Source organism: Pyrgilauda ruficollis, unplaced genomic scaffold (genome assembly GCF_017590135.1).
Source record: "Pyrgilauda ruficollis isolate IOZ18807 unplaced genomic scaffold, ASM1759013v1 scaffold77, whole genome shotgun sequence".
NCBI classification, from domain to species: domain Eukaryota; kingdom Metazoa; phylum Chordata; class Aves; order Passeriformes; family Passeridae; genus Pyrgilauda; species Pyrgilauda ruficollis.
Genome location: NW_024529599.1, coordinates 1,595,397 through 1,622,044, shown reverse-complemented (window position 1 = coordinate 1,622,044; position 26,648 = coordinate 1,595,397). Strand labels below are relative to the sequence as shown.

At 58.6% G+C, this 26,648-nt stretch overlaps 1 protein-coding gene across 4 annotated transcripts in view; it reads right to left on the bottom strand.

Moving 5' to 3' along the window:
• CASKIN2 (CASK interacting protein 2) overlaps positions 1 to 26,296 on the bottom strand; it is a 33,828-nt gene extending 7,532 nt beyond the window's left edge. Inside the window, exons 1-12 of one of the 4 annotated variants that reach the window (XM_041486618.1) lie at positions 26,022 to 26,296; positions 23,226 to 23,932; positions 5,244 to 5,295; positions 3,238 to 3,335; positions 2,992 to 3,137; positions 2,757 to 2,852; positions 1,758 to 1,888; positions 1,458 to 1,566; positions 1,217 to 1,325; positions 837 to 931; positions 633 to 750; positions 216 to 398 (exon numbers count right to left, since the gene is read on the bottom strand). In XM_041486618.1, the coding sequence (XP_041342552.1) occupies positions 216 to 398; positions 633 to 750; positions 837 to 931; positions 1,217 to 1,325; positions 1,458 to 1,566; positions 1,758 to 1,888; positions 2,757 to 2,852; positions 2,992 to 3,137; positions 3,238 to 3,335; positions 5,244 to 5,295; positions 23,226 to 23,319 (1,231 nt within the window). In that variant the 5' untranslated portion in view covers positions 23,320 to 23,932; positions 26,022 to 26,296. Of the gene's footprint in view, positions 1 to 215; positions 399 to 632; positions 751 to 836; positions 932 to 1,216; positions 1,326 to 1,457; positions 1,567 to 1,757; positions 1,889 to 2,756; positions 2,853 to 2,991; positions 3,138 to 3,237; positions 3,336 to 5,243; positions 5,296 to 5,378; positions 5,456 to 23,225; positions 23,933 to 26,021 lie in introns of those variants that run through there. The other 3 variants (XM_041486620.1, XM_041486619.1, XM_041486621.1) reach the window with 3 other exon arrangements.
• Between the last annotated feature and the right edge of the window lie 352 nt (positions 26,297 to 26,648).

Genomic DNA, 26,648 nt, shown 5'->3' with positions numbered 1-26,648 from the left:
GGTGACAAGAGACACACAGAGGACTGAGACAGAGGGAGAGAAGGGGCTGCTCTAAGGGCTCCCCAAAACTCCCTTTTCCTGCATCTGCTCCCTCTCATCTGTCTGCTTCCTCATGGAGAGATGGAAGGAGAGTCTCCTCCTGTGCCCCTGCCCAGGCAGGGCTGGGAACAGGGGAAGGTCCCCAGCCCCTCTCCCTCCCCAGGCGCTCCCCTGACCTGAGCTGTCAGGGCCTGGGGCCATCCGGGTTAGGGTGAGGTGACCAAAGGCCGCTGGGCCGCTCGGGGCTGCCGGGTGTGGACACTCGTCGGGGAGGTGCTGCAGCCCCCCAGGGGGGACTGGGAGGGCCCCAGGGGGACCCTGGCGCTGCTGCGCGGGTGCCACGCGGGGGACAACCATGCCTGCATTCAAAGACAAAACACACGTGGTCAGACCTCATGCAGGAGGCAGGGACAGGGGAGAGAGCTGAGCCACAACCCGCAAAGTAGTATCCCAACCATGTTGACAGCCCCTGAGTCCTTCCCTTTCCCCCTAGCTAGGCAGGGCTGCAGGGCCTGTCTGACAGGAGGTGCTGGGAAGGCTGGGAAGGTTTTGCACAGGGGACTGTCCCCAGCATGCTCAGGATGGCCACTGACCTGTCCGCTTGCTGATGACTTCAGCAATGGAGGGGGGGAAGTACCCGACCCGGTCGGTGCCTTTCTGCGCGTCGTGGATGTGTCCCTTCCATCGGCCATCTGGATGCTGCTCCAGGACCTGCCATGGGACAAGAGGGATGGGGCTGGTACCCAGGGCCATGGTGGGGCAGGGGCAGGGGGATGGGGAGCAGAGAGCAGCCTCACCGTGATGACATCTCCTGCTCGGACATTGAGAGCAGTTGGATCATGAAGGTTCCAAAAATCCTTCAAAGCTCGGACCTTCAGGATTCCTGATGCCTCTGAAGGCAAGGGACAGAGGAAGAAAGGAGGTGCCAGAGCGTAGGGAGGAAAGAGGGGAGTCCAGGGAGGGCAGAAGGAGAAAGCAAGAGCAAGAAGAGGAGAGAAGAAAACATTAATACTGCAGAAAGGCCTCAATCCCCAGACACTGCCCCACATGTAGGATGGGGGCACATGTGAGAGGGGACTGGGATGCTGGCACTGATTTAGGCTGTTCAGGAGGAGCGCTGGGAGCCCGGGCAGGTCCCAGCGGGAAGAAACCCCTCTCAGTGCCATCCCCACCTCACCTCTCAACAGCTGCTTGATGTCCTTGCTGGCGTGTGAGGTGGTGAACTGGTTGACAATGTCCAGTGCTGTCTGATTGTAGGTGTTCCTGATGTTCACGTCGACTCCACCCTGTCCAGGAGGAGACACGGTCAAGGCCACTTCCCTGCCTGCCACCAGACTCAAGGGAGGCAAGGGACCAAGGGAAAGGGGTGCTGGGTGGCCTCCAGGGGCTGTCCTCCAGCCCATGCCCACCGTGCTCACCTCCAGCAGGAGCCGCACCACCTCTGTTTTGCCGTAGAGTGCGGCCTCGTGCAGGGCTGTGCCTGTCTTTGTCTGCTTGTTGATCTCAATCCCAGCCTTCAGCAGCTGCCTGGTAGGAAGAAAGGAAAGACATGAACAGGGGACATGGACATCAGGGCCAGGCACTTGGCTGCTTTATGATAGGAAGTGGACAAACCTTGCACTTGCTTTGGGGATGAGGGGCTGAAGCCTGCAGGAGGAAGGTGTGTTTGGGAGGAAGTGGGACTTGATGGGTTTTTCCAGCATAAGGCAAGGAATTACCTGATGATCTCCTTGTGCCCATTCTTGGCTGCCAGATGCAGTGGAGTGGTGTAGTTGGGGTCAGTGGCATCCTTGGACTGTCCCTCCAGCAGGGCGACACACAGATGGCTGTTCAGCAGCAGCTGGGCCACCTGCATGAGACACTGGTAAGCAACAGGGTGCAGGTACCCCCACCTGCACCCTCCCACTGAGGGGCTCATCCTTGGGGCCAGCCCACCACTCCCCATCCTGCCACTCCCTGCCATCCACAGCCCCAGGCTTGGCTGGAGCTGGACAGTGTTTGGCATGGCCACACTGTCGTGAGGGGCTGTTAAAGGTCACAACAGCCAGAAATAGTCTTCCCATAATCAGGCTTTTCAGACCAAGCCCTAAAAACCTCCAGTCTCTCCAGCCCAGAGCGACTCTCAGCATCTCAGGGCAACCCAGAGGCACAGAACAGTTATTTTTACTGCCCTGTTTATAGCTGCAGACATTATAGATACTCCAAAAATGGAAATATCCTCCTGGTCCCCTCTGAGTGGGGCACAGAGCAGTCTGGCTGGCTGTGCTCCAGGCCACCCCAGCGGTGCTGGCAGGGCCAGGGTCTCCCAGAGCACAGTGTGGCCCTGTCCCCAAGAACTGTTCTGGGGACCTGGAGCAGGGCTGGATGCTCAGAGCTTGCTGGGATTAGCCAGCTCAGCCTATCCATGCTTAACTGTGAGCAAAGCTGGGGTGGGTGGGGGAAGGCTGTGGAGAACCAGGAGCAACAACTCCTGGCTTCATTCCCAGTCTGACACTGTCCTGCTGTGAGGTCAGGAGCAAAACCCACAGCTCCCAGGTTCAGGATCCGGCTATGTCTGGCCACGGGAGGAGGCAGGTACTGTCTGCCAGGCTCTGAGTCTTGTGGTGGAGGGAGAGCAGTTGTGGCCAGACCCTGTGTTTTGCTCCCAGAGGAGCCAGTGTTTTCCAGAGCTGCCCTTGGAGAAGCCCTTGGTGCAGAGCAGAGCCCACAGCACCCACCTTCAGCCGCCCGAACTCGCAGGCCAAGTCCAGCGGGGTTTTCTTCGCCTTGTTGATGAGGCACGGGTTCGACTGGTGCTGGAGCAGCATCTCCGACTGCAGGGGAGCAACGAGGTGCAGGGGCTCAGCATCACCCTGCAGCCTCCCTCCCACCCGGCACGGCAGGGTTTGCCCCCACCCAGTACCCCAGAGAGCCCCACGGAGGGCACACGGGTGGCTCTGGGCTCTCACTTACCACCTCGTAGTGGCCGTACTGCGCCGAGAGGTGCAGCGGGATCTGCCCGTCCAGCGAGGCCATGTTGACGGAGGCGGCGGCGCGGAGCAGCACCCGCACGGGCTCCACGCGGCCCTGCCACGCCGCGTAGTGCAGGGGCCGCATCCCTGTGGGCAGCGGGGCTCAGCAGGGCTGGACACGGCCCCCGGCCCGCACAGGGGGCTGAGCCGGCGGCCGCAGGGGCCGTGCCTGGGGGTCACCCCTTACCGTTGCTGTCCTTGATGTCGACGGTGGCCTGTGCCTCCAGCAGCAGCGAGATGAGGTCCAGGCTGCCGCCCAGGGCTGCGTGGTGCAGCGCTGAGAACCTGTGGCATAAGGTAGGGCTCAGCCCGGCCCCCAGCCCCACTGGGTCCTCACAGCACCCCCATCATGGGGACATGGGCTGAGGGCTGCGATTGTCACTGGCTGTTCATGGCGACAGCCTTCCAGATTCCCCGCTCCCAGTGCCTCAGATTCCCCATAGCAAAACACTGATGAATCCCTCCAAGCTGTCCGTGCCCCAGGGCTCAGTGAGGGATGCAGGCACACTGTATACCATGGGAAACCCCAGTGAGAGGAGTCCCTCACTCCATGCCCTCTGTTGGGGGACACGGGCAGGATGGAGAGAGATGCACCTCCCCTCTGCATGGAGCAGCCAGGCAGCCACAACGCCGCTCACAGCATCCTGCAAACACATCAGCCCTGTGGCCACTCCTGCCCTCTGCCAGCTGCCCCCTCCCCATGCCAGCAGGGCTGCCAGGAGCCCATGGCAGAGCGTGGGAGGCCGCTGGTAATGAAAGAGCCCAGTGTCTTGGGGCTGTGAAAGGGGCCTGTCTGCCTGGCACTCCCCCTGAGCCGTCACGTGAAGGGCCAAGGCCAAGAGAGGGGTCCCTGTGCCACTGGGGATTAGCCCGTGAGCCACTCCAAGGGACTTGGAGGGCTCCTGACAGCACCAGCAAGGGGCTCCAATGGGCTCTGCAGTGTCCAAACTCAATGCCAGGGACACAGCTCATCCAGCATGGCTCTCCTCATGATCTGCATCCCCAAATCCCTGTGCAAGTCTCAATATTGCAGGAGGGACACTAACCCCAGCAGAGGACTGCTCCTTTCTCCAGTTACACCCACCATGTCCCTGAGCCACAGCAAAACCTCTGCTTCAAAGTGTGAATGTGGAGGGGTACAAAATCCCCCTGACCCAACCCTGTGGGGTCCCACTCTGCCCTGGGGTGGCTGCACAAACCCACATTTGCCCACTCCATCCTCTCCAAGCCCTGAGCAAGGTGATGCCAAGGACACCACCAGCACCATGGCTCTCCCAGGACACACATTGCCATCCCCATGCTTGTGTCTCACCTCCCCATAATCCCCTTCCTGTGCCCCAGTGAAACCCAACACCCTGCCCGTGTCCCTCGGGCAGGGAACAGACCCTTTACCCCAATTCCCACCATCAGCCTCCTGGAGATGCCCAAGCACAAACCCTGTGCCCTATCAGAATCAGATCATTGCTTCTATTAAATTATTTTTCTATTAAGCTCCATCTGCACAATATTATTTTAAGACAGAGCCATCCTGCACGTTCCCAACCCCCCGCTGGCCTGTTAGGACTCATCATGGACACCTCTTCCTACAGAGCCCTCCAAAAGAAAACATGTAGAAATTAGGTACAACAACAGCACATAAAAACAATGCTAATGACTGACAGGTCAGAGTTAATTCAATAAGAATAACATACTTATTTATTTTATGAGCCTTGTGGTTTCTTTAACTCTCAGTACTCAGTTTATTAAGTACTTGGATTTTGGAAGTGATGAGCTACACAAATATGCTGTGGTCACTGGGCAACCTCATATTTTCTTTCTCTAACTCCCCCCAAAACAATGGGATTTTGCTTTTGGGATATTAAACAGAGGCACGAGCACGTGCAGGCGCTGAGGCTGGCCAGGTGCTCCTCTGGGCTTCAACCAGGGGGACACGGGGCACTGGCTGGACACGCTGCCATCCCCATTCAACCCCATCCCCACAGAGGGGCACATAGAAGGGATTTATGAAGGATTTTCAGGAGGGATTGAGCAGCGCCCTTAGCTTAGATCCAGGCAGGCTCTGGGATGTTAATGTGTTCTCTAGCTCCCCTGGAAAGCTGTGTGATACCCAGAGCTGCAGGACTGACTGGACACTGGGGAGAGGAGCCCCCCGGGCTGGCAGCAGCACCCAGCACCCTCCAGGGGAGCACTCACCCATCCGCATCCTGGTAGTTCACATTCAGGCGCTTGGCAGATCCCAGGAGCTCTGCAGAGACAAGAGGTGAAGGTCAGGGCAGGAGGCAGAGCCTGCAGGCCCCCGGATGAACCCTATCCCACAGCCAGACCCACCTCCCAGCGCGCAGAACAGCGCCTGGCCCATCCCGGGGGTCTCTCTGCTCTCCTCTGCCTCCACTTTCACCTCCACGAACCCTCAGAGGGCTGACCCAGCTCGAGCTTAGCACTTTCCTCCCTCGATCTCTCCTGCCCTATCCATGTGTGCCCCCGGGATGGGTCAGACCCCGCAGCTCCTGCCACCCTGGCTTGGCAGAACAGTGAGCGCTTCCCTCCCCTTTATAGGCACTGACACACCAAAACTGCTGAGTGGGGCCATTTTACCCCCCACTCGCTCCCTGTGCCCGCCACTGCCACTGAGACCTGGCCCACAGACCACATGGTTGGCATTTTTATGGCCAGGGCAGAGGCTGAAGCTTTCAGCTGTGAATACAAGGATTGTGCTACCTTGGACATCCCCATTCCCCTGCCCAGCCCTCCCTCCCCTTCAGGGACCCAAGGATTGTGCCATCTTGGCCATCCCTATCCCTCTGCCCATATCTCCCTCTCCTTCGGGGACCACTGGGGAGCAGAGGATGCTCAGCCCACCCTCAGCACAGCCTCACATACACCCCCAGTTCACCCCCAGCTCCCTGCTCCTTCCCACAATTAATTCAAATGGATTCCTTCCTCCCACACAGAGAGGACATTTTATTCTTCACCGAGGGGTTGAGAGCGGATTAACATCTCTGGAATTCATCCACTAAGTCAAAAGGGAAAGAAAGGGGAAGGTATGTGGGGGGCCAAGAAATACCACCACTCCTCCTCTGCCTTTCCAGGCAGCCCCATCGCCGACCAGGGAGGATTAAATGCTTCGAATGGTTTCTGTGCTTTTTCCTACAGAAAATCAAAGTCCGAGTGCCAGGCTCTGAGCCTGGGGTGAAACAGCTGCTCAAACCCCACTGGGCTGTGGGGGGGTCTTGGGAAAGGAGCCCTCTTCCTCGCAGCCAGGTAGATCTCTGGGGCTGAAGATTCCTCTCCTTCTCCTCCTCAATTCCCTTCTCTTCTCCCTCTCTCCCTCTTCTCCCTGCCACCTTGCATGGCAGATCCCATAAGCCATACTGGGCTGTGTGACTCTTCTGCTGGAAAAGAAAAGCTGAAGGGGGCCTGGCTCATTCATCATGCAAATGGATAATTAAAGGAAACCAAGGACTGGGGTGTTCATTACTGCAATTTACAGTGTTTTGTAAACAGCCTAATTAACACAAAATGAGCTTGGAGTGGCTGCTGGTGAAGGACTCGTGACTCCTCACCACAGCTGAGGGGATCAGGACAGGATCACCCTAATTACCTCTCCCAGGGACTGTTTGTCTTTGAGCCTCAGCCACCAATCCAAGAGACCTTCCCAAAGGAACTGGCTCCCAAAGCTGTCACTCAGCAGAGCTCCCACTTCCCCCTCCCAGCCCCAAGAGCTCAGGACATGGGGTCTTCACCAAGGACAAGTCGCTTCCCTTGACCTCAGCATCCAGGAAAAAATAACATTTCACTTGTAAATTGGCCACTTCTGATCCGAGTCCTGGAGAACCATAACCACTGGGACTGCTCCCACCATCTGCAGCTGAAAACTGCCACTGGAAAAGGGTCGGGAAAGGGAGGAAAAAGAAGGGGAGGAAGAGGAGTCCTTACTCAGGGCAGGAGGGGCAGACCCTCAATGATGACCACGAGGAGTGCAATGCTGGGAAAAGAGATGGGCTGGATGGAGATGCCCAATGAGCACCAGCACCTCCAAAAGAGACAGAAACATCCCACAGCCCCTGGGAGCTGGTCCTGGAGTTGAGCAATGCCCACTGTTTGAAGAAGGAGAGTTCACCCAAAAATCCTACCCCTAACCCCACCTTCAAGGGGACTGAGCTGGCCAGTGGGGTCCAGTAAGCACAGCTGGGATTGTCCCAGGACACGGTGTCTGTCCCAGGCAGCTGTCAGCACCCACATCTCCCTGAACAACATTCCTCAAATTCGTTCTCTGCTCCAGCACAGCAGCCCAGCCAGGCCAGAACACCAGGCAGGACCACATGGACACGGTGTGGATGGCTGGAAAAGCCGCAGGTCACAAATAGCAGAGCCAGGAGCAGCATTCCCTTTGGGGGTCTTCCTAAATGCTTGGATCCGCCTTGGGCAGAGAGGGAAAGCATCCCTGGTTTGCAGCTAGGTAAATCACTGCTTGGAGAGCTGGAGGGTTTGCAGCAAGGCTGGAAGGTGAAGTGTGGGTGGGAAAGTGTCTTGGCACCCCAGCATAAAAGCACGGGAAAGGAGAGGAATGGAGGGATGGAGGGGAAGCAGAGCACAGCCAGGCAACTGGGACCCCTCCACCAGTGCCATCCTGCTGCACAGCCTCAAACTCCAGGGACCTGGTGACAGGAAGGCAGCTGATGGGACATTTCCCTGCATTCCCCCTCCTCATTCCATCCATGTGCTCCTTTTGACCAATTCCCCAGGTTTTCCCCACATTGCTTCAGCCTCTTCTCTCCCCATCGGTGCCCAGGCTACCCATCCTTTTCCACACAGATGTTCTGGAGCTCAGCAGAGGCTGGGCCTAGCTGCTCCCAATCCCACAGCCCCCCCAGACTGGCCCCTTCAGCTTTGGCCAGGGGGCTGCAGAGCTGGGCTGGAAAAGGACTGCAGGGTTAACCCAGCTACAGCACCGGGATGGTGTGGCCAGATCCTTCCCAGCCACATCATCACCCCGCTGGGTTTGCACTGGGGCACTCTCAGGCCTGACCCGCAACCCCCATTCCCCACCAGGAGCACACTCAATCCCGGGAGAATGAACCCAGCACAGGGACCCAGCGCTGAAATACAAGACACCCTGAAGGGGTTATTTATTTCCAGGGAAAAACCAGCTTGGTGCACCCCAAGGGTTAACTCCAGCCACGGATTCCCCCCGCCTGGCCCTGCTCCCCAGCACGACCCCTTGTGAGGGGTCCCGCCAGGCTCCCCGCCCCGGCCCGCCGCGCTCCCCGGCGCCTGCCCGGACAGGACGAGGCTCCGCAGCGCAGGGCCGGGCCTGAGCGAGGCCTCGAGGGAGCCGGCGAGCTTCTGTGCGGCGTCTGGCTGCCAAGCGGCAGCGGCAAGCACCTCCGGAACGCTCCGGCAAATTGCTTACAAATGTCGGGCCGGCCGCCGGCCGTGGCGAAGGCAGCGCGGCCGCCCAGCACCAGACGGGGCCGGGACCCTCAACCCTGGCACAGCCTGGCTCCGGCCCTTGGCCTCTGGATCCCCACTGAGGCACAGCCCCGCACGGCACATTCCCAAGCAGCCCCCTTGGCCTGTGCCTCAGTTTCCCCGCGGGATGCACTCCTATGGCAGGGATGCCAGGCTGGGCGTGGGGTGCGGGGGGCACCAGGGGAGCGGCCGGCCGGGGCGGGCACCTCACCCGCCGCGCTGGCAGCCGGCCCGGCACAAACCCGTATTTACCCCCCCGAGGCACTCGCCTGGCGCCGGCTGTGCCGGCTGAGTGGAGCCAGGCAAGCCCTCGCCCGGCCCAGCACCCCTGTGCCAGCGGACCGGGCACCCTGAGTCACCCGCTGCCCTCCAACGGAGAGCTCGTTGTTGCAGGGACACCCGTGAGCTTCATCCCGAGCTCTTGGAGACCGACACAACCCCTCCGAAGCGCTCCTTGGGAAGCAGTGCCACGTGCTCGCCTGGGTTTGGCTAGGGAAGGAAATGCCCGAATATCCTGTGGAGTCCTGCCCTTTGGAGGCTCCTGCCCTGGCTCTCACACGGGAGTCAGGCTCCAGAAGGCAGGTTTCTGTGCTGTGAACCCCTGCCGGTTTTGTCCACCCAGGGCAGCCAGAGCAGAGCTCCACCGCTTGCAAGGCTTTGTTGCTGACCATGACAACACACATATCCGTAACTGGAGATCCACCTTCTTGCCAGAAAAACAACCCTTTCTGCTGGTCCTGTGTCACAGACTCTCATCCCATCCTCTCGTCCTGGGAAATCACATCTCCACGCTGCTGGCTGCAAGTACCCCTGTGCTATGAGCCTCCCTGTGCTGCAGGTCTGAGCATCCCAGTGTCATGAACATCCCTGTATTGCCAGCCACAGCATCAGCCCTGAGTGTCCCTATACCAGGAGCATCCCTGAACATCCAGTCCTGAGCACCCCTACACTGCTTGCTACAAGTACCCTGCATGCAGGAAAGCCCTGCAAGAGCACTGCAGGAACACCATTCTGCTTCCCTGGGCAGTGGGAGAGAGACAGTGTGCTTTGAACACCAAATACATGCACATACCCTCTTGGGATAATGAAATCCACCTGGGGACTGTCACCAGGTAAGCCAATAAACCAGCTGGAGGAGCTAATCAGCTGCTATCCTGCAGAGCAGCAGCCATCTCCAATGGCAGTGGCAGCCTCTGGAGCTGAAGGCGGAGGTGGCAGGAGGTGGCAGCTTCACCCAACCTGCCCTGTGATGGCCCGGGGTGGCCCTGCCTCAGCATATGATGGGTTCATGCCAGGGCTCAGGACAGACTCACCATCTTGGCCAAAACCAAGACCCAAAGAGGTGATGTCCATCCCTCTTCCGCAGGAATCTCCCTTCCCTGTCACCTCTCTGTCCACAGGCATGTCTGCTGTGGCCACCCACAGCCGGCTCCTCCCGGCGCAGCCTCCCAGCAGACCGGCTGCTTCAGCAGCAGTTTCCCAATACATTCAGAAGATTCACCCACCTCGACAGGGAAGGAGCTCAGCCACAGAGATGTTAAGAAACTCAACCAAAGCTGCCCAGCCAGCTCAGAACAGAGGCTGGGTGAGAGCCAAGGGCTCCTGACCCCAGCTCTCTGCTACAACCACCAGCTGCACCCCAAACACTGAGCCCAGTGCTGTGCCCGGCTCCCCAGACAGGGGCTCCCCTAATTCCCCCATGGTGATGGTTAGTGAATTTGGCTGCTAAGATGCTGCAGACTAGGAAACCTGGCTGAGCACCCATCCCTGTGCCCAAATGCCATGGCTGTCCAAATGCCTCAGGTGTCCAAAGGCCAGGAGTGCCTTCCTGCCCACAAAGAGCCTGTGCCAGGTTTGAGGCTCTGCAGCATCACTGAGGATGGGCTCCCCACCAACGCTGACAAACAGGCCCCTCGCCAAGCCAGGCACTATGGGGTTGGTGTGACTGGGGCAAAGCCACTGGGTTAACTGGCAGGGATGTGGAGGCTGCAATCAAGGAGGTGGAATCCCATCAGCAGAGGGCAAATGGCAGTGATATGAGAGCAGCTGGGAGCCCCTTACTGTCCCTACACCAACATCTGGCAACTCCTCAAGAGTAATTGGCATTTTCACCCCTTGAGAAACCTACCAAGCCCTGGACCAGACCAGGGCCCTGCCTGCTCTGACACTGCACAGACTGCAGGATGGCTGTCACACCAAGCCCTGCTCCTGGTTTCAGCAGCCTGGAATAACCCCAGCAAGTGCAATAACCTTCCAGGAGCTGAGCTCTGGGCAGCTTCTCACAACATCCTGAGGCTGGACACAGCATCCCTGTGCTAGGTGCACCTAATGCTCATTTCTAACCTCAACACAAGTCACTATTTACCCCTGGCTGAAGCCCCAAATCTTAGGGCTTACAGCCACGCAGAGCCCAAGCTGCTCCTGTCACCAACTTGTCTCTGCTGATGACATGTCTGAGTCTCCTCTGGCAGCTTGGCCTCCTTCCTTCCTTGAGCAGTACTGTCCTGCAACACGTTCAGATACGATGGTGAATGACGGTGAAGGTGGGTGATGGCAAAGGCAGGGGAGTTTGAGAGGTTGAGGGATCTGCCTTCCATCCTGGGCTGGGCTGGAGGCCCACCACAGGCAGAGAGGGATAGGGCAACAGGACCATGGAGTCAACTGGGAGCCTTTTTCCTTCTTTAGAGAAGGCTGGGAATATTTTTTCCAGGGTAAATCAGACTTTTAAGGTTTTTTAAGAGGCTGGCAGCAGGTGAGACATTGGGCAGCATCCCCACACAGCACAGACATTGATTATGCACTCCCAGCCCAGCTACTCCAGGACCCCCATCCAAAGCCCCAATTCCCCCTTGCTGCTTCCCCTCACAAGCAAAGCAGGAAAAAACAGGCAGTTTGTTCAAAGTGAAGGCTCCCAGAACAATGAAAGGAAAAGCAGAATCGGAAACCCTGTCTCCATCCACACAGCTGGGAAGAAGGTGCAGCTCTCAGCTCCCGACCCCAAGGTTTGATGGCCACAGGGGACAGAGGGGACAAACGCCAAGCAGGGAAAAGAGCATCACAGGAATCCTTTGGGGCTGGATTGAACCCTCGCAAAATCCAAACACATGCTCCTGCTCTGAGTTTCAGAAGGATTTCAGATGGGGTGAGATGGATGGTGCTTGCTCCTCTTCTCCACAGTAATTTGTGAGTTTATAGTGGCTGCCTACCCCGAAGTGATGCAGCCCAGCCCAGCCCAGCTCCCCTGGCCAAGAGAAGTGGTAACACCCCTTCAACACAGAGCTGAAATTGCACCCCCCAGCCCCATCCAGGATGGAAACAGCTGGGAAAGGCTTCGGGCGGGGAAGCCAGGCAGCTCCTTCGGAGATACAAGGGCTCCTTTCCCAGCTGGCCGGGGAAACGCGTTACCAGGAGGTGAAGTCACCGTCCCTGCTGGGACCTGGCTATTCCGCTCTCCAGGATATGAACTCAGAGGAGCTGTATTTGCCCAGGGAAGAGGTGGAGCCTTTTCCATTTCCCCCATCCTTCCGAAAGGACAGGACGCCTCCTGAGCGGGAAGAGATGGGCCGATAGCGGTGGGGGCCAACGGCCAAGTGCCAGCACTGCCTGAACCTGCAGCGGGCACGCCGTGGGGCCAACAGCTATCCCAGGCTAAGGGACACGGGGACCAGCAGAGCATCAGCTCCAGCATTAACAATGCACTTTAGCTCATGTCCACCTGGTTCCCTGGAAGTCAAGGAAGGGCTATCTCAGATACCCTGGCAAAAGAGGCTGCACCTACAGACACTCTGAGTGTTGTCATAATGCCTTACCCAGTAAATGGTGCATTAACATAATCTGTGGTGGATGTGCTACAGATTGACATGGGCAGAAATAACACAAAAAGGACTTAGAGAGATTAAGAGAACAAACCCAGGCAGATTCAACCTGGGAAAAATACAGATTGCAGCATCTGGGGAGAAATAATCCAACCGGCAGCAGGTCAATGGGAGGAAGAAAGAGGGGAAGCAGGATGTGGGGGGACGGTGAGAGAAGCAGTGTGAGCGTGGGCACAGAGGGACCTGCTGGCCAGGAAAGCAACCTCGGCAGCCTGCGTGGGGGGATGCTGCTTCCCAGGGTACCATCTCCCACCACGTATTCTGTTGCTTCCTGGGGTACCATTGTCCATCACATACCCAGGGCTGTGAACATGAGAGAGGCTCACAGGGAACATGAGAGATGAGTGACAGGAGCCAGCAGTGAAGGACTGGCCTTGCATGGGAAGATTAGGGCAGGTCAGTAAGTCTGGATTAGCTGAGCAATAGTTAATTAGGGAGGGCGAGCAGGGACGCAGCAACCCAGCAACCCACCTACACCTGGAGGGGTTTGACGCTCCAGAGCAGCACGTACCTATTTATTTTATGATTCTAACAATGAGCCCCAGATAAAAATTAGAGCAGCCAACAGTGGCCAGCAAAACCCTGTGGGCTCAAGGGAGCGAAACAGGGATCCAGCCCTTACATAGCTTGGAGGTTGCAGCAACCATGCAGCTTCCAGGGGAAGCAGGGTAAGGCTGAGGCTGGAGGACTGGGCTGCCACAGCCCTATGGCACCATGTTGCCATCAGTGCCAGCCCCGTGCCCGCACATGGCAGCTTGGCACCCAGGAGCTGCTCCAGCCGGTGGAGCCAGTACTCAAAGCACACAGCGATGCGGAGGCTGGAAATCCTGTGACATCCTCCTCCTTTGGCCCCAGGGAAGCTGCTGTGCACCTGGAGCAGGCGCTGCCAGGGCGGACGGAGCGGCTGTCCCCACCCTGGCTGCGCTAATCTGGGCAAGGCACACACAGGATGGGAGGGGAGGCAGCGGGAGGTGAAGCTGTTCGCTCGAGGTCACCCAGAAGGTCGATGGTTCAAGTGCCGTCACTCCTTCCCAAGGCTGCGACACGGCTGGGAACTGGATTTTACTCAAAACTCCCCCCTCTCGCCAGCAGCCCGTGGGCAATCAGCTGTCGGCAGCCCGGGACTAACTTCAGACGGCTGCTGGCGGCCAGTTTGCAGTCACACGGTTAAAAATACCTTGCGGATGCCTTTCCTCAACTCTGACCCCGCGAGCCGGTGCTGCCGCCAGCCCCGCTCAGGGACGTGCCGGAGGGGTCCTCTGGGACAGTCACAGCCTGGGCTGTGCAGGGACATGGCAGCTGCTGCCTGGGGACTGGGTTTTCCTAAGAACCAAGGATTTCCACTTCTGGGGGGCTGCTGACTATATTCTCTATTGCCAAACTGAAATAAGGGGCTCAGCTTCCTAAAGCTTCCTTCCAGCAAGTGATGCCTGCACTGTCCAGCTCCCTCTGAACTGCAGCTTGGATTTCAGCAGCTTCAGCAAAATGTCTCCTTCCCTCCAGGACAGAGCAAAAATGTGGCCTCTGGTTCCTGCAGTCTTAAGGGATGCTGGTTGAGTGACTACTCCTGCAGATTCCATGGTGCTGCAGCCGTTTGTGGCATCTGCATTGGGAAAGAGCGTAAGGATCTCACTCAGCAGTGGCCACTCAGCTCCCAAACCATGATGGATGGGAGGAATCCCTCTCCAAATCCCTTCTCCAGTGATGGTGAGGGCACACAGGGCACCTTGCTGTTCCCATTCCCCGTGCAAAGGTCACCTGCCAAAACTCATGAGAACTGACTGGCTGCTCCGTGCTGCTGGCAAATGGGAATGGGAGAGGAATGGGTCCATCACTAGCAGGCACACGCCAACTTCTCTCCAGTCTGGGACAAGCAACCTGAGAGAGATGGTCCTGTTGCCACTCTCTCCCTTCCCTCTCAAGGCAGGGAAAAGTGTTGTCCTTTCAACAGCATCCTGTGGCATGATGTTGTCCATGCCCAGAGTGAGAGCTTCTTTGCCAGATGGATCAGACCCTCCGACTGCCCGCCTGCATTTCTGGCTGGACCATTCCAAAGTGGGAGAAACCATCGCTAAAATCTTGCCCACTGCCTTAGCTGGATTGGGGTATTTTCAGGCAGCTGTGGCAGTGAAGGGTTTGCCTGGGATCCTGGTCTACAATGGGGTTCCATATGCAGTGGACAGGAGAGGGACATGACAGCTACATGACCAGGCTGTCGTGCACCACCCTGCATGTCCCCACATGGAAGCAGCAATCACTTAGCAGTTAGGGACAGTCTGTGTCCTGGGGAGAGGCATCACCCTGTTCTGGAAGCAGGAACCTGCCCCAGGACCCCACACCCACCCTCCCATCCCTTTGGGGCCCTTGGTGACTGCTGAGTTATTCTGGGAACACTGCGTTCCTGACCCCCTTCCCTCATCCCAGCTGCTCCAGGGCCGGCAGGGAGGGCAGCGGGTTCCTCCCATTGCCCAGCCCGGACGCCAGAGCCGGGCAGCAGCTGCTTGGGGACCAGCTGGGGACAAAGGCAACACGGAGCAGCCCCATCCCCCCATATGCCTTGGAAGGGACAAGGGCTGAGTTAGTTACAGCAAGGTCAAAGGCATCACAATACAACTCCAATAGAAAAGAAGGAGCTGGATCTGAGGAATCACAATACAACTTAAACAGAAAAGGAGCTGGATCTGAAGACCACGGGCTGAGCTCTGGTCAGCTGCTCCCCATAAAGGGATCAGGAAAGGCTTTGGGGGCAGTACATCAACACCCCCCACCCCCCAAAGAACAGGCCCACCTCAGCACCAGAGGTAAACAGAGGCAGAGGCAACATCCTTGGCTCCTTGTCAGACCAATGTCGTGCCCAGCTTCCCACAGGGACTCCACTGCCCACAGGGACCCCTCTGCCAGATCAGCCCCCTCCACCCCAGCCCTGCCTGGGCGCTCCCCACGCCCCATCCCGATGGAGCAGTGGTGGGACACAAGCCAAGGCCTGCCTGCTCCCTGGACCCCTGCCGGGAACCCGATCTGTTTACGCCTTCCTAGCACGGCGGGTGCGTGTCGGGAACGGCCCCGGCAAGCCCGACTTGGCGGTGCAGGCAGGACGTGGGAGCAAGCCCTGAAACCCCACCTGCTGCCCCGCAGCATCCCGGGGCGGGTGTGGGGAGAAAGTGGAGGAGCATAGGGAAAAATGGGACCCTCCTGCCTCCATCTGCTCCTTTTTGTAGGAAAAGGCACCACTTCTTGCTCTGTACTACCCCTCCTGTGGCATCCAATGCCCCCTACGCCATGAGATCATGGCGGGCTGCTCCATCTCCAGACTTGGCAGGGAACAGTTTTCTGAGCAGTGGCAATCCTGGGAAAGCACTGGGAGAGCCAACTAGCCCTGGAAGCCTCATCCCTTCCTGGAAAACGAGGTACTGTTTTTGCAAACATAGCCAGCAACATGTGTGGGCACAGGGGGCTGATGGCCACACGCTGGTCCCGGTTCCAGGGTCTGGGCTGTACCCAGCTGGCTCAGAGAAGAGGCACCCACCTGCACTGCTCCTGGGAGTAGATGTTCATCCAGGACTGCTCATCTGGTGTGAATTCAGTCTCGCAAAGCTACAGGCATTTGGAGCAGGCTGCAGTGGAACAGAGTCATGACTTTAGGGACTCAGAGCTGGACACCTGCTCATCCACACCAGGTTTGGGTTGAAAGGAACAGAGAAGCAGCTCCAGGATATCCATGTGCTGCTAAATATAACTAGTGGGACAAATGCTCCAAGACAGGGAGTTGCCTGCATCTTAACACTGTTGAGCAGGAAACTGAGGGCTCTCCCAATGCTTAAGTAGCTCTTGAGGTTTGGAGACACAGAGCAGGGTCAGAGGCAGCACCTCATTCTGTGCAGGAACCTCCTTCCCTCTAAGGAGTGTCTCGCTTCTTTTTAAGCCAGCAGGATTAGCAGGTACTGATTCAGGGAAGCCAGGAGGGCTCATGAAGCCCTTCCCATCTGTGTCAGCCCCACAAAACCAAACCAGAGCTGCTTCAGACCAACCAGAGCAGCCTGGGTTGCAGCCCAAAGCAATCCCTGGACCATGGCTGTGCTGGACGCCACACCGCTGGCCAGACTGACCGTGTCCCCATGTTTCCTGTGTAGGCAATGATTAGCCATCAGGAAGGACTCTGGCCCCCTTTGGAGGCCACTGAGGCCAGTGGTTCACACATGGCCTTGCCATGTTAGGGACACATCCCAGATCCCTGAGGGGCTGCACAGGCTGTGACTTGGGTGTCCTGCCCAGGGAGACAGAACACCCATGGAAGGGGAAGATTGGTGGGGCTCCCAATCCCCAGTCTCCATACTGCTATTTGCATCCAGTTCACCTCCAGCTGGAAATCCCCTTCAGGCTTATCCACGCCTGTCCTGGCAAAGAAACAAGGCAATGCCCCACAAGGGGCTGCTGGAGGGGAAGAGTGAGGCAGGCAGCCCCTGGGATAGGTGTTCTGTGGGTGCAAGAGGCACCTGCAGAGTGGGTGACAGAGCCTGAGCCAACCTCGCTGCTGGGGACACCTCAGTGACAGGCACCAGATGTCCTTGCCGTGCTCGCCAACTCCCTTCCAAGCAGACAGGGCCTTACACAACCAGCCGTGCCCAGCATTACGAAATCCCAGGAGTTTTCACCCCTCCCAGCACAGCCGCCCACCTCAGGCGGCCGAGCCAGACCCAGCTCCTGGGATGGCACCAGGGAGGATGGGGCAGGGGGTCTGGGCATGGCATCAGTGCTGGGGGCTGTGCTCCCTGCACAGCCTTGGCTGGGGCCCGCGGGGAGCGGCGCTGGCAGGGCTTGGCGGAAGCACAGCCGGACGTGTTGCACCAGGCCTGGGACGCTGCGGGAGCCGCATACCTGCCTCACGCAGGTTCCCCCTGCTCCCTTATCTCGCCATCGCAGCCCTGCTCGCTTGCAGCTCCGGCCTTTCTCCCTGGGGTTGCAAACGGCTCGGGGTGGCTGTACACCTATCCTGGGCAGCATCCCGCAGGAGCGAGGGATGGGCCAGAGTATCCAGCCCTTCCTTCCCTGGGAGGGTAGAGATCATACCAACAGAGCCATTTCCAAGCAGTTTGGGCATCTCCAGACAGGTCTGTGACTCACCATGACACCTCGGCAAGGCTTGGGTGATATTACAGCCCCAAGGTTCAAACAGATCCCTCCCTCTCCATCCCAGGCACGATTTTTTAGGGAAAGCCAGGATGGGATTTAGGGGGAGCCAGAATGCTTGCAGCTCCTCCCCACCCTCTAACTTACTAGAGCAGCCGGAAAAAAAAAAAGGTGGTTTATTGTTATTTAGTTTCTTGCCCCTTTCATACTCCTTTGCCAGAGTTTTTGCCAGCGGCAGGCCCCGGGTCTGGCGGGGATCCAGGACAGCCGAGGCGCTTTTAAAAACAAAGCAGGGCGCGTGCATGCACACATACACGCACGGCATCCAACCCCGCTTTTAACTCTTGCCGGAGCAATGCTGGTGGAAGCATCCATTTCCAGCAGGAAACCATCTTACACGCAGTCCATCACCACTGAGATCCAACAATTCACCTCCCACCTTCCCAGAAAAACCTCTTTGCGGCACTGGGATCCTGACAGAGAGGTGGCAGAAAGTGATGCTGGTCATTTTCATGGTCCACCAGCTCCCTCCTGGACCCAGCCAAGCCAGAGAATGGAATGCTGGTGCTGGCAGTGTCCTTGCCACGTCCCCTTCTCTGCAGCCCTGGGGAGCACTGTCCTGGTTACCGTGCCCGTGTGCTGCTGGCAGCCGGGCACACGGTGTCCCAGGGCTCGAGGCTGCCCTCCCTGTCTGCCTTCGAGCTGTTGTCATTGTGTGTTTCTGGGTCAGACAGCCAAAACGGCCTCTGCAGCCCTTGGAAAGAGGCAGCTGAGCCCCCTGGTCTGGGCTGAGTCACCAGGAAATGCCCAAGGGATGGAAATTCCCCCCTCCTGTCCCAAACCTCAGCCTCATGCCTGTGACACTGGGGATGGCTGCCAGCCTGGCTCCATCCATGGCCCTAAGGGACCTCCACATTTCCAGGATATCCCCTATTCCCTGGCATATCCCAGTGCTGTCTGGCCATCTCCAAAGGATGGCAGAATGGCCTGGAGCAGGCTCAAAAGTCTCCACATTCATCCCCTTCCCCATAAAGGTTAGCCTGGTTTTCCCCTCACTCTTTTGCAGAGACAAGAAAAAGTCAGCTGCAGTGGCCCAGGCTGACAGCAGGGACCACAGGCTGCCCTGCCAATGGGTGTCCAAAGGCTGAGGACAGAAACACAGACCTGGGACAGGGGGAGATGGGGAGCTGTGAACACAGGGAAATGGGAGGCAGAGGGGCAGGGGCTGGGTCAGACGATGCCCAGCACAGGCTCCTCCATCTCCCTGTGCGATACCGTTTGCTCATGCCTTATCTCCTGCACTGGCACAGCGACTCTTTCCCTGGCTCCGGGCGCTCCAGTGGCAGCCGGGCCCCTTTCCAAACACAACACCCGTTGGAGCCCAGCTTTGAAAACCAACTGTCCCTTCACTCCTTCCGCTGCCTGTGTGGGGCTTTTGCTTCCCAGCTAGAGAGGTGGGAACACCAGGATGTGCATGGAAAAACCCACCCAGCAAACATCAGGCTACCAGAGGAGATCCCCCCCTTCCAGGGAGGTTGGGAGCCACAGGAGGAAGAAGAAAGGATTGTCCCCACCTTGCCATGGAGCTGCAGCCCCACCACCATCCAGCCCCATGGCTGCTGCACTTTCCAGAGCCTTTGAAGGCTCTTTTCTCCCGCTCCCACCACCCACCCACCTCAGGCTGGTTCAGGAGCAGGTGTGGGCATGCTGTGGGGTGGTGGGGTCCCCGGCACAAGGCCACCGCCAGCCTGGCTCCCCAGGCACGGTGCCTCGCCCCGCTCCTGGCTCAGTCCCGGAGGAAGAGGAAGTTTTGCCCGTTTCGGCAGAGTTTCTCAGCGTCTCTCCGCAGGCGTGCCCACAGCCTTTCCAAGTCAGAGCGCGGCTGCGGAGCCGGTCCAGCCCGTCAGACCTACAGCATGCGGGGAGAGGAGGGGAGGACACAGCCAAGGACGCTTTGGGAACTCATCCTCACAACCTGGGCTTCAGGGGATATGGCCAGAGCCACACTTGTGCTCGGTGGCAGGGCTGGGTCCAGCCGCCTGCACTGCCCAGGGCAGAAGTGGAGCAGGAAAGGTGCCCAGGCACCCCTGCACCACTGCCATCGGGTGTAACAGAGCCTGACACGATAAGGATCCTGCCCAAGGCCAGTCTGAGCTTTGCCCTCCAGCCAGACCAGGAATAGCACCTGGAGTACCCGAGGGTTTGGAACAAGCCTCGCTCAGTAGCAGCAGCGAAGAGGAGGAGAGAGGATAGTCCTCCTCTGTAAGGGGGGATGGCACACTGGGCTTGCTGCCTGGCACAAAGGCACATCCAACACCATTACAAAATAACACCCAGATTGCAAAAAAGGAGCAACTTCTTCCCCAAACAACTACAGACCTGCTGCTGTTGGGAGAAGCAGGAATCCCAGCAGGTCATAAAAGGAGGGCAGATGTTTCTGCAGAGGACTGGGACACAGAGCGCCGGTGGCAAAGGCTAACAAATCACAGGAGAGATATTAAACCTCATGCTTTGAGGCTTAAGCTGATACAGCTACTAGGGATTAGGAGGAAATTCAAGGGGGAGAGAAGGAGTGAGTTATCCCACATCTGCCTGCTGCAGTCTCACAGCATGCGGAGCAACATTGCCTTTCTCCTGCCAAACTGGATGGTGGCAGCAGCATCTGAGGGCTGGCACAGCTCTTGAGAAAACCTTAACATGCTTTGTGCTGCTGGGGCGCAGTGGTGAGAGGTTCCAACACAGGCGTGGAGATAAAGCCAAGACCCCTCTGCAAGCTTTGCTAGCATTTAACGACTCGCTAGATCATGGCCCAAACACAGCCATGTCCCATGAGCCCACCCCAGTCCTTAATACCTAAAGTCTGGAAAGCACCAGTATGGCTGGTGAAATGGGGCAAGTGGCTGACTGAATCTCCTCAAGGCAGCAGCTGAACCCAGGCAGGGCTTTGCTCCCTGTCCTTGAGAGTTTCACACCAGTTTGCTCAGCTGCTGCCCTTTCTTTGTACTTTGCATACGTTTAAACAAAAACCTTCACCACTCCCATGAGGAAGGCAAACAGTGAGTCCAGCTTCCATCGCCTTTCACAGCTCCTCAAGCCCCCCACTATCACAGGGACTCTCCCTCTCCCAGCATCACTCTGGCATCCCCCCATCCCCTGTCCCTGGATCCTGCATTCAGGGATGGGGACACCCAAACTTCACCGGGCACCGTCCAGCTCCAGAAGCTGCTGCCCCAGAGATCGCTGGCCAGAGGGGCTGTGCCTCTCACCTCCCCTGGGAGCCCCAACCCCTCGGTGCTGGCCCTGGCTGGGCCAACTGGTGCATTGTTGGCGAGGGCAGCAGCCCAGGGACATGATTGATCGAGGGGGAGAGAGGCCAAAGCCGTGATGGGTCGTTTAACAATTTCAATTAAACTCTGCAACGCTCCCGAGACAGAGGGGAGGGGAGAGGGAGAAGGAAAATAAAAAGTGGGATGTTTCCATTGCCAGGGAACCTCAGCAAAGCACGGCTGGCCCGGCAGGAGCAGCTTGGCTCTCCCAGACCAGAACCCCCTCCCTGGCTGCAGGAGTGACCACGGTGTCGCGCCGACGTCCCCTTCCCGCAGGCAGGACAACTGCCCTTGCCTGCCCTTTTCCTCCTGGCTCCTGCCCCCAAAAATCTTGCCCCTGCCTGCCCCACCACCTTGGAATGAGAGGTGCTGTGACCCACTTGTGCGGCGGCGCTTGCGCGGGGAGGAGGCTGCGCACGGAGAATATTAAACATGTCCCTGAAGTTCCCGCTGCCGGGACTGGCGCTTGGATTTTGCTTACGTGCGGTGACTTTTTTAGGCACAGGAAGCCCCAGAGGGCTGATCACAGCGATCGAGCTCCCAATCCACTGAGACAGCAGAAGGACTCTTAGAGGGATTTAAAAAAATATATAATAAAAAATAAAAATCAGCATCTCAGCCTGTCATATGGAAAAGGCACTTTAATGAGGAGCAAAGGCAGCAAATGCTTGGTTCACATGGCATCGGTGTGAAGAGGGAGAGGGAACCATATGGGATGGGGAGCAGTGGTGCCCTCCGTGCTAGGGATGAGCCTCCAGGACCAGGCAAGCCCCACAGCAGGTCAAGCACAGGAGCCCCACTGAAGAGTTGCAGCAGTGGCCTTAGAGGGGTCAGGGTTTTTGGCCCCTCCTTATAAAGGAATAAAATGAAAATAAGCCGAGGGAGCTGCTGATGCCGCTGCAGCGGGGGAGTTAAACACACATGTTCACGTGGGTGCCCCACGGCTGCAGGGAGGGGAAGACTCCAGAGAGAAAACAGACAGGATTGAACTGTGAGAGTTACTGGAGGGTGCAGGAGAAAACAAGTGTGACTTCACCCCTCTGGGCGAGCAGGAGGAGGAGAGCCATGAGCACCCCAGCCTGCACACACTGCCCGGCCATGGCACACCAGCTTAGGGCATGGGGCTGCATCAGCCACCAAGACACTCATGTCCTGACGTTATTTATTGCCTTGGGGGTGTCCTTCAACCCATCCACATGGACAGATTGCTCTTGTTCAGCTCAGGGACCCTGTACAGGCACAGACCCTGAGCAGCAGAGGCAATGGCACCCAGTACCTTCACCCAGGGAAGAAGCACCAGATCCCCCTGTTCTGGAGAGGAGGTGGCTTCTGAAAGCCCAGCAGTTGAGATTTGCAAACTTCTGGCCCAGTCAAAGCTTTCCAGTAGATGACCCAGGGGAGCTGATCCCCTCCTCACGTTTATAATCCTCAGCCTAACTTGGGTTTCTCTGCGCCAGTCTCTCTGCTCTGAGCTGCTCCTAAGAAGCCTTAAAGCTTCTCCTGCCTGAGTTTCCTCTCTCCCTCCTCCAGACAGCTTATTCCCCTTCAGCTTTCCCACCCACCCCCATGAGACCCCCCATGATGAGCCACCTTGGCAGAGGTATCCACACTCCCACATCCTGGGCAGCCAGGGTGCACCTTCCCCCAGCCAGACATGGCATCCAGAGCCCTTTTATTTACTTTTCCCAGTTTCCTTCTCTTGGTCTGTCAGGAGAAACAACCAGGAGCTCAGCTCCATACACGGGCTCTGTGGCACTGGCCATGATCTCATCCACCTTTCCACCCTCCCCATCTCCTCCAGACACCATGCAGCGTCTGCAGCACCCCGGTGCCCTTGGGGACCTCCCCGAGCCCTCTGTTCACTCCAAGCTCTGCTTGCTGCTGACCTTTCTGAGAGCACAAGCAAGAAAACAGCCCTGCGGAAGGGTTAAACATTACCAGACTGAAATTCAAGGCTTGACGATTGGTTCCAGTCGACTGGCTGGGACGATAATTTTTCACAAGATAAACACGGCTGGGAGTGAGCAGCAACCGCTAAAGACCCTTTGTAGCAGCGTCCCCCCCAAAATGGTTCACTTCCCCCCACCACGGCTGCTTCCCTTCATCCATCCCTGCTCAGTGGCCCACACTCCAGGGCCCCTGGCCCCGAGCCCAAGGGGAACCCCAGCTCAGCTGTAGGATTGCTTACAGCCCAGTCATTCATCCGCACGGGCTGTGCTTGCACTCCCGCCTCCAGCCGCAGCATAACTCATGCGCCAGGGGTCAGAGCCAGCACTTGCACCCCGGCTTGGCCAGCACTGAGACTCGCACCCCGGGACTGGCAGGAGTGCCAAGCCACGGGGAGGGAGCCCACGGCTCTCTGCCCAGGTACTCACTGCTCTTGGACGCCTTGATCTTGGCCACCAGTTTCTGCACGCCAGGTACGTCCCCGTTCTTCACGGCCTGGATCAGCTCCTGCTCACGCCCCATCGCAGGCAGGTGAGAGCAGTGGCAATGTAGAAACCCTCAGATCCCAGAGGTTTATAAAGCCATGGGAATAAGCCCCTAATTCCTCAAAATACACTTTGATGAGAGGGGAAATCCAGGAAGAAAGACACTTTACAATCCCACAGGGCATAAAAACCAGAAGGAAGAAGTCTTTCTGTTAAGGGTAGAAGTCCCTTTCTGCATCAGGAGGAGCAGGACCCAGATGGGGTTTGGTTGGAGAACATACAATCAGTTAAAACAAAAATTACTTCAGTGCTCGGGGACAGGCTCCCAGCAGCACCAGAGCTCTGTGAGACAAAGCCAAGCAGCAAGGGGCAGGATGTCCAGCGCAGGCAGCATTGGGATGCCCTCAGCCTCTCACAGCATTCCTGGAGCCAGAGGTGGTGTGCTTTGCTCCCTTCAGCAGGCTCTGCTGCGTTGACGAGTCCCTAATTCATCCCAAAGGGATTACGGGCTCGTTGCCATCTGGAAGTTATAGATCCTCCCTCTCTGGTGCTCATTAGCCCCTTCGTTTCGGCATTCCTCTCGGTGACGGCACTGTAGGCACGCTGGGGAGCCCCGTGCACGGCCGAGCCCCGGCACGGCAGCCCGGGACCTGCGGAGGGAAGAGCAGAGTCAGCCCCCAAAGGCCATTTACCTCCCGGCTCCGTCGCGACAGCTTTTGTATCCGTGCTGAAGAACGAATACTTTGACTATATTTAGCCCTGGAGGGACTTGGCTCATCCTTATGTTAAATGAAGAGGGAAGAACCTGTGAAGGAAACCTCCCGAGGATGCTGCCCCCGGAGCGGGACAGGGCACAGCTCCTTCCCTGCCCTCCCGGGGCCAGACACACCACGTCCTCCCAGAGGGCAGCACTCAGGGCTTGGGGCACACGACGTCTCCCCCTCTCCTTTCCCGGAGGCAGCACACAAGGAATGGAGCTGGGAAGGTTTAGCCAAAGCTCTCTGCAGCCCACGGGAGTGGGTCAGCCTGCCTCACACTCTTCTCGTCCTGTGCAAGGATAAACCCTCACCCTCCCAACCTCCTGGGATGCTCAATGCCCTGCGACCCGAGACACTTCTTCACAGTTCAGGAGCTCTCTCTGGCCCCAGTGAGGAGCTGGGTGTAATTCAGCAAGACAACTGTGCTCACAACAGGATCAAGGCCATATCCTGGCCAGCCACGGTACCTGGAGAGGGCATGGGGTCCCGCAGAAGCACTACACATGTCCCAGCCTGTGCTCCCACACTGCACCCGGGCTGCCCAAACTGTGTGGCAAGAAAATCCCTCCTAGTTCAGGGCCGTGCATCTGGCAGGCTGCTCCGACACCGGGGAGGAGCGTGCGTGCAGGAGAGCAGGGAGCACACACCGTGCCAGCTGCAAGGCTATTGCCAGATCACCCCACAACTTCCCTTCTGCCCATCCAGAAGGCATCAGAACCAGCTGATGGCTCAGTGGAGTCTCCCTTCCTAGAGTGCTCGCCCTCCACAGTTTATGTAACAGCGGGTGTTGCTTCCTCCGAGCAATCGAGGTCACTGTTCGGAGCATGGAAATCACAGGCGAGACAAGGCAACAATGACAGGTCCTGTCGGGGTGGGGGCAAAACCAGAAGGAGAATCCCATGGTATAGCATTGCTCAGCCGGGAGCTGCAGTTCCCCATAAACCTCATGGCTTCCCTGTGTTCCTGCGCTCCCCAGGGTGCAGCAGCACAGGGCAGATGAAAATATGATCGTCAGGTACTGACAGCTTCTGGGACAAGGGGGTGTGTGATTCCCACACCAGGCTGGGGTGCTCTCCCCCCACCCACAGCTCATTTAGCTGATGAATCCCTCAGCACCGAAGCTGCCCTTCGGGGTCAGCTGTCACCTCCCCAACCTTATCTACCTTACAACAAAGTTTCAGCCACTTGACTCAGACTAACCTCTCGTTGCAAACAAATCCCCTCCCGATACCTCCTGTGTCGCACCGTCTCCAGAACTATTTCGTTTAACCCTGTGCACTGCATCCAACTCTGCGCTGCCCCTCAAGAGCGCTCACAAGAAGCGAACGTGAGGCGGTGAGACGACTTTATATTTGAAAAGTCTGCCCGCTCTCTCGGAAAACGGCCCCGGTGCTGCTGCCTCGGCTCCCGGAACACGCGGGGCTCAGCGGGCAACTCGGAGGGACCGAGAGCTCCGAAAGCCGACCTGCACCTCCTCAGCCTCCCCGGAGAGGAGCAGCGAAGGTAAAATTCCAGAAACGCTCAAAGCTGGAAAAGCAACAGCAAAACATCCCTCCCACACGAGCAGAGCTGAGCCTCCAGCCCAGGAATCCACCTGGAGAACCAAAGTATCCCAAACATTCCCGCAGCCAACGGCAACGCCGGGGGAAAAAAAGGAGGGAGAAGAGGGGGGAAAAAACCCCAAACAAACCCAAATCAGTTACGTAAGTGGCGGAGGAAAGATGCAAAGGAGCTGCAAGCACCCAGCCGGGTCCCGAGGGGCGGTGGGGGCAGCTCGGCTCCCCCGGGAGGCTCCAGCGCCGCTGCGGGCGCGCCCGGGCCCCCCTCGCCGCCCGCCCGGCCGCGCCTCCGCCCCCCGCGCCCCGAGACCCCCGGGCGGGGCGGCTCCTTCCTCCGGGCGCGCTCGGGGGGATTTTTGCCCCCCACCGAGGCGAGTTGTTCCGCGGCTCCTGGGGCGAGTTGCTCCGCCGGCCCCACTCACCTGGCGGCGTTCCCAGCCCGCCGCACCGGGGGGAACCGAACCGCGCCGGAGCGAACCGACGGCACCGGACCGGACCCGCCCGCGCCGTGCGGAGCCGCTCCGGACCGCGGCGCACCGAGCAGTGCCGAGCCCAGCTCGGCCCGGCCCGGCCCGGCCGCAACTTCTCGAGGCGCGCGGTGCGGGAGCGGGGCCGGTACCGGAGCGCAGCCGCGGGTCCCGGCGAGCAGGCGGCGCGGCACTCGGCAAAGTCCCGCTCGGGCCGGCCCCGTCCCGGCAGGAAATCCCTCCCCGGCCCGGCCTGATTGGAAAAGCCCGGCGGGTTGTGCGGCGGGGCCGGGCCGGGGCGGCTGTCACTCACCGTGATGCGGCGTGCAGCGGGGCAGGGGCCGGGCCGCCCATCCCGCCGCACCGGCACCGCTCCGCCCCCGGTCGGGGCTGCCCCGGGCTCCCGGGCATCGGCTCGCTTGGAAGGGGGTCCGGCTGGACGCACAGCGCGGTCCGGTACCGGCGATGGGGAGCGGGACCGGCGTGGTACGTGACCGACCCGCTGCTCCGGGACCGGCGGGGTTCGGGACCGGACTGGTGGGAGGTTCCCCATTCTCCATCCAGGACCGAGCCTGTGGTTCG